Raw genomic sequence first — 6,701 nt, 5'->3', positions numbered from 1 at the left:
TTTTTTTTTTGGCTAAGTTATGCTTATGAATAAGGCACACAATTGACATAACGTAAAAGCAATACTAGACTTTAAACATACTATTTGCCCTTATCCTAACTGTTCTTTTTCTATTTACAATACAGTGAAATATCTATACATGATCTTTTCTGCTGTTGTCTTTCTTACTTTTTCTATATAAAGTGCACTAGAGGAAGCAATCTATTAAAAAAGCGAATCATAAATGATAAACCAAGGAAATAAAGTAACTAACAATCAAATCAAGAAAGAGAAAAGCATAACCATTATGGTTAGCTGCTTCCTGTTACATAAGTTCTATATGATTATCTATATAGGCCATGGTATTAAGAGATGCTGTGATAAGGTCATCTGTCTGCTTGTCAGATGCAAATTTGTCACTCAAGCCTATTGTTACGGCGTGTAACACATACGTTATCCTCGTTACATTTAGTCGAAGATCGATACTACCTTACCACGTGTGATCATAGCGGGACATCAACTATGAAATTTCATAAATACTGCATTCTTTTAAATTAAAAAAAAAAAGACTTTCTTTTGTATAGAAATTGGTCATTACTTGCAAAAACACTAGAAGATTCGAACCTCTTCTATTTTTTCATTCACAAAAGGATTAATCTTATCACTATCCCATGAATAAATGCCAAAACGAACAGAAAATGAGTCTTTTGATAAACGTTATAATCCTTAATAAAAACATTTAACATAATAACCACACATATCTCACTTTATTCAGCAAAACAAGAGTAAAAATTTGTAATCCTTTTAAATTCTTTGTTGTAACATAACAAAAGGGCAAGAATTTATAAAGACTTATATAAAAGGTAAACAAACGCAAACTTTCATTTACGTGTTTTTTTTTTATTTTATTTTATTTTTATTGGTACATTTCCTGTTGGTTTTTACTTTAACTACGACAATCCTTTAATTTGAAAAAGTGACCTATTTATGCAGCTTTGTAGCCCGTTTTAAATGAAAAAGCGAAAGTGAAGTTTGGTCTATCTTCATTTTTTTGGTGAATTTATCCAAGATGTAACAGCTAATTCAAGCACATTTGTCGTCGTATGATATTTTTGAGCGAGACATGATAAAGAATATAAATCTATTATAGCCAAGTGCTGTAAAAATTACAGTACTGTATCCGTAAAATTGAAAAGTATGTACCAATTAATTTCAATGTGCTTGGAAATAAAGTAGAAATAGCGGAGGAGGACAGAAAAATCAAAAGAAGTGTTTTATTCAAGCATTTGATGCTTGTGTGTTACCATCTATGTCGTTCGGTGTGCTTCTCCTTACTAGTTCTAGTTCAATACGAACCTTTTCGAGCTCAAGTAAAGTTTCTGCATAAGCATGATCTTTTTCTCCCAATAAAGCCTCCAGAGCTTCTTGTTCATCTTGATTTTCTTCTATTTGCTTCAACAAAGCTGCTACTTCACTTCGACATTTGATATTCGCTGCTTCCAAATGAACCATTTTTATGTGAATTTCAGACAAGTCTGTATCGCCATCCTTTAGTGAGAGCTGAGTAGCTAGCTTATTTGACAGATCAGCAATGTATATAGCGTCATCTCTACATTTTGACTCGGCTTTCAGTATTTGGCTGTACAATTTAGATATTTTCTCAAGCGCTGCTTGGTGAGCCTCCTGGGCCATTTCAGATTGCTTCTGTGCAATCGATGCACGTTCTTCTGCAAGCAGTCTTGCTGTTTGGTCTTCCTGAGATTGTTTTTGAACTTTGGATAGCATCATGTTGATGTTGTCTCTTTGTGCATAAGCGTCTCTTAATCTTTTCTCCAATAATTCGACCCGGTCTGTTTCCAGCAGACCTAAAGCCGTTTTATCCTTCGCTTTCAAGGCTGTGTACTTGGATCTATAGTATGAGGCCTCTTCCAGAGCAACGGTTCTTATTTTCTCTGCTTTCAACAAATTTTGGAATAACAATTCTGATTGCTTGGCAATAGTATTCTTAATTTTTCGAACCTCAGTCTTTGAATTGATAAGCTGCTCAAACAATAGCAGCTTGTCATCTTTGCTGTCATCGTCCTCAAAGGAATAAAGTGCTGCTTCCTGTGCTGATACATCATCCATAAACTCTTCTCCTAGACGAGCCCGTAGATGCCGTGAAATGGACACTTCCGTACGCCACCACTGTTCCTTTTTCTGCATCTCTGTAATAATTGCGTCGCGAGCCATGATCTCTCTCAGTAGTCTACTCTTATCTTCCGAATCAGGATCAGAGGTTCGTTTTGGTATATTCAGCATCACTCCTTCCCGAGGAGGACGTGGTGGCGGTGTTGGTGATAGTACAGCAGACTGTTGATAAGGTCGTTGTTTGCTTGAGGTGCTTCCTGCGATTGACGTTGACATTCGTCGGTCCAGGCATTCTTCAGCTTTGCTTGGTCTGTCTGGTAATATGGTATACTGTCGGACAGATAGTTATAATAAGGGAACTATGTCATGATATCATCTCATTTGAAATATTACCTGCTGCATCTGAGGGATATTAGGTGCTTGTAATTCTAGTCTACTTGGAGACGGAGGAGCTAAGATTTCTTTGGTATCATTCAGCACAATGCCTGGTGGATTTAAATGTCGGGGAATAGGAGTTTTTCGTTCATTCTCTAGTACTTCTTCTGGAGGGTATTTTATTTTGGCTACAAAAAAAAAGATAAAAAAAAAGATAGAGGATTAGCTTATGGATTCGTAAGTCGGAAACACATCTTACAGCAATCTAAAATGTACACATATGATCCATCGTCTACTTTGCCGTAAAGAGAATCCCCACCAAACACAAAGATCTTGTTTTGATTGAGAGTTAAGGTTGCTCCATATCTAGCTGAAGGAGGTGAACCCATATTTTGAAACGTGTACCATCTCCTGCCTAGATGATAATGATTAAAAAGTCCATACAGTGTTGTCATTTTAAATGACGAGCTTACTTTTAATACGAAAAGCGTACAGGTCACCTAATGTAAAACCGTTTAAGCCTCTCCCACCAAATATGTAAATAGTATCATCTACTAACGCAGCTGCACAGCTTTCTCTAGGTGCTGGTATGTAGCCAACAGCTTCAACTTGAGACCATACTCGTGTGACGAGATCAAGGCACCATATGTCATTATACAAGTGACTAGCATTAATACCACCAAAGCTATCAGGAATAAAATGAGTACATAAACACAAACACATACACAACATTTTGTATTACTGTATTACATGTATAATTTGTTGTCATAGACAACTGAGATATGTCCAGCTCGTGGAGATGGTGCAAGGCCAGTGCTTGGAACAAACTCCCACTCTGCCTTTGCTGGATCTATTGACGCGATAAAAAAAGATCAATACTCATCACCTTTACTTTTGACGTACAACTTACAATCTTTCAAGCTAAAGATCAACAAGTCATTCAAGTATTGACCTTGGTGCTGTCCACCCCAGACGTACATCTTTCCATTATGGGCTGATATTGTATGTCCAGATCTACCACGAGGCATATCACTGTTTACTCTAATTTTTGACCACTGTTTTGAATCTACGTACAAGAATGATTATCTATAAACAATATTATGTTTATTGACTTACTGGTATATAAAATATACAATTCAGAATCCCATTGATCACCAGCTATAATAGGCTCACCGCCAAACACTAACATAAAAGGAAATTGTACCATATTAACATTAACATAGAAATATATATTTTTTTTTCTCTCTGTTTTTACACAAGACGAGTCCATTAATGCAGGTAATAGCTGTGAAACTCCTTGGAGAAGGGATATCGCCTGTAGCTTGTATTGACGTAGCAGATAACGTGTCTAAACAAAAATTGGTTTTTATATGTTTAAATTGAACTTGTATATTTATTACTGGTATCAATTAAAAATAAATTCTTCTTGGTGTTGCCTTTATGATATCCACCAAAGACAAGAAGGTACTGGCTGTCAACCATGGTTGCTCCATGACCAAATCTTGGTAATGCAGCATTACTTCCATTCAATTTACGTTGTGACCAAGGGTGTATAGTCTTTTCATTATTGCCGTGTTTTGTAAACTTTGAAAACAGAGTCATATCCAAAGCGACAAATAAAAAGAATAAAAAGAATAAAGAAAGAGTGATAAAAATAAACAGTGTTGTCGTCTATTCTTCTGGGTTTAAAATGCAACGATCAAAAATGTTCATCTCTCTCTTGGCTCAAGGGCGTTTTTCTCTATTCATCATCAATTGGTCCATTTGAACCCTGTATTCACACCTCTTGATTATAGTAACAAAAGGAGAGACACTTTTTATGCTTGAATCATTTTGTCTGTTATCCTTTGGGTTGTACAGTGAGTGGATTGTCTCTCGTTTGAGGCACAAAACGTGTCATTTACCATATTTTTCAAGTCAGAATATGTCGTTCATCTTTTTTAAATTGACATGTATTAAGAGCGACTTTAAGATAAAAAGTGCACAGACCAGCATTTTGATTCATGAGTGATAAAGAATAGTCATATTTTGTGCTTTACATTCTTTTACTGCTTCAAGGAGTGCCACGTGCTTGCTATCTTTTGGAATAAGGCATGAGCACCTGAAAAAAAGGGGGTGTAGCAGATGCAGTCTTTTACCAAAAAAAGGAGGTCGAAAGTGACAGCTAGAAAAAAGAAAAAAAAAAAAAACACTACATCAAACTTAAACATTCTTTCATACTAAACCTACTTATCCAATTAAAAAAGTATACACACTTGAATAGCTTTTTTTTTAATTCTATAATGATATAATTGAGCCATACTCGGTTCTTCCATGATAAGCTTGCACAGGGAATGAGCCAATGATAAACTGTTATTCTTTCTTTGGAGCGACGGAGCTATTTCTTAAATGAATATTTTGTGATATGACAGGAAAAGGATCATGAAGGATGGAGAGATGATCAGCACACTCTTTTAGGGTTGTTATACTGTATTTCCAAAAATTATTGACACTGATGCCAAGAGTAAAATTCGCGCTTGTTAAATTCTAATGTCATGTTAACCATTGGTTGATTTCGTATATGTAGAAGCTTTGTCGTACAAAATATGAGTATATTAGGCATGAAAGCACCGTCAGCTCTCTTTTTCATTAAAAACTAAGTGTTACAATATGAGCTTTCAAAATTTTCTATGAAGACGGGCACGGTAATGCAGTCGTTTAATACGGTAGACCTGAGCCTATGGGCTACATTATTGATGAGGAGCGATATGCTCTAGAAACAGCTAGTTCATACATTCAGTATTTGTATAACCAGCCTAAGGAGAATAAATTTCGTCGTAGCCTCTACGGCCGATGAAGATGCAAAACATGATGTAGATGTTTGTATGAAGGAGGCGTCGAGTAAGCGAGCGTACGCACTCTATACGGATCAAGACAAAGTTAGATTCTTTAAACTGATGTTTGTGAAAGTTATGAGTGCTTCAGCTGCTGCAAAACAGTTAGGTATTCATGTTCGCACAGCTCAAAGATGGGCTCAAATGTACAAAACGGATGCTGATAGTGTTTTTATAAAGCATAAGAAAACCGGTCGCTCGCGTATACTTCATGAAGAACACAAGCAAGTGATCTTGGAGTATATAAATGAAAATCCTTCATCCGTCTTGGAGTAAGTAGTGGAGCGACTAGTCCAAAAGTTTCAGGATCTCAAGGTCTCTAAAAGCACTGTCTACAATTTTGTAAGAACTGAATGTAATTTGTCACTCAAAAAAGCCCAATTTCAGTCCGTAGATAGAAACAGTGAAGAAAGAATTCAGGAGTGTTTTGACTGGATTCATAGGTGGGAGTGTACAGACATGGACTTTAAAACTAATTGCGTCTTTCTCGATGAGTCTGCGTTTCATATTAATTTAAAATGTAGTATGGCCTGGTCAAAAAAAGGACTGCCTGCTGTGGTCACAGTGCCCAAAACCCGAGCACAAACAACAACGATTTTAGGTGCGATTTCTGCTTTAGGATTAATAAAGTGTAGCCTGAGATTACCGCAGCCACCAGCCAAGAAAAGAAAGAGAAAAGGTTATGTTGAGCTAACGAGCATAGGGACAGTAATTGGTCATTATTTTAGCTTTCTGAAGGCCACAATGGATGAAATGGATCAGTGCCCACATATGAAATGGTATTATCTTGCTATGGATAGCGCTGTAAGGCCTCAAAGTCCAGAATTCTGATGTCGTTCAAGCCGAGCAAGCCCTTTCCCAACAGCCAAGCAGCACCGTATCCGTAGAAGGCTTTGGCCGCTTCCTTCAAGCCAGATCTGAACAGCGTGCCGTTCTCAATCGATTCTATGGACATACCACCACAAATCATGATAATGGATACTCCCTCTTTCGCAAGGTCCGCCTTTCGGCGTACTTCAACAAGCAACGTGCCGATCAAAAGCTTATCCAAGACTTACGCGCCAAATTTGGAGAAGACGCCGTGTTTGTGATAGGAAACTGGTCTACTCCCCATGGTAGGTATTATGAGCCCATCCGTGACCTTGGTTTCCGAAGACTCCTCAAGAAACATGAGTTCCAAGTCTTTCTTATAGACGAGTACAAGACCAGTAGGTACTGTCCAACATGCCACAACGAGAGCCTCCACACGTTCCGTCGTGTTCCAAATCCACGACTGTATCAACGAGAGTGATATTCTACGGTTGTCTGTCATGGTTTTCTAAGGTAATAATACATGAACCACTT

At 37.3% G+C, this 6,701-nt stretch overlaps 1 protein-coding gene across 1 annotated transcript; it reads right to left on the bottom strand.

Moving 5' to 3' along the window:
• Positions 1–876: 876 nt before the first annotated feature.
• On the bottom strand, positions 877–4,098 carry RHIMIDRAFT_288357 (galactose oxidase). The gene is made up of 9 exons (XM_023613558.1): positions 3,885–4,098; positions 3,740–3,832; positions 3,601–3,666; positions 3,395–3,550; positions 3,235–3,334; positions 2,958–3,169; positions 2,744–2,899; positions 2,503–2,672; positions 877–2,439 (listed from the first exon to the last, which is right to left on the bottom strand). The coding sequence occupies exons 1-9, from the start codon at positions 4,084–4,086 to the stop codon at positions 1,258–1,260; spliced, it is 2,337 nt and encodes a 778-aa protein (XP_023471178.1). The 5' UTR covers positions 4,087–4,098; the 3' UTR covers positions 877–1,257.
• Between the last annotated feature and the right edge of the window lie 2,603 nt (positions 4,099–6,701).

Source organism: Rhizopus microsporus (genome assembly GCF_002708625.1).
Source record: "Rhizopus microsporus ATCC 52813 unplaced genomic scaffold scaffold_1, whole genome shotgun sequence".
Classification (NCBI taxonomy): Eukaryota; Fungi; Mucoromycota; class Mucoromycetes; order Mucorales; family Rhizopodaceae; genus Rhizopus; species Rhizopus microsporus.
Note: the sequence above shows the minus strand (reverse complement) of the source record. Positions and strands in the feature narration are given on the sequence as shown.

Excerpts from the sequence above, each read along its gene's own strand:
- RHIMIDRAFT_288357 (XM_023613558.1), bottom strand. The coding sequence starts at position 4,086 with ATGACTCTGTTTTCAAAGTTTACAAAACACGGCAATAATGAAAAGACT. Across the intron at positions 3,833-3,884 it reads TTTATTTTTAATTGATACCA|ACACGTTATCTGCTACGTCA; the intron begins GTAATAAATATA and ends ATTTTTGTTTAG. Across the intron at positions 2,673-2,743 it reads TGTGTACATTTTAGATTGCT|CCAAAATAAAATACCCTCCA; the intron begins GTAAGATGTGTT and ends TTTTTTTTGTAG.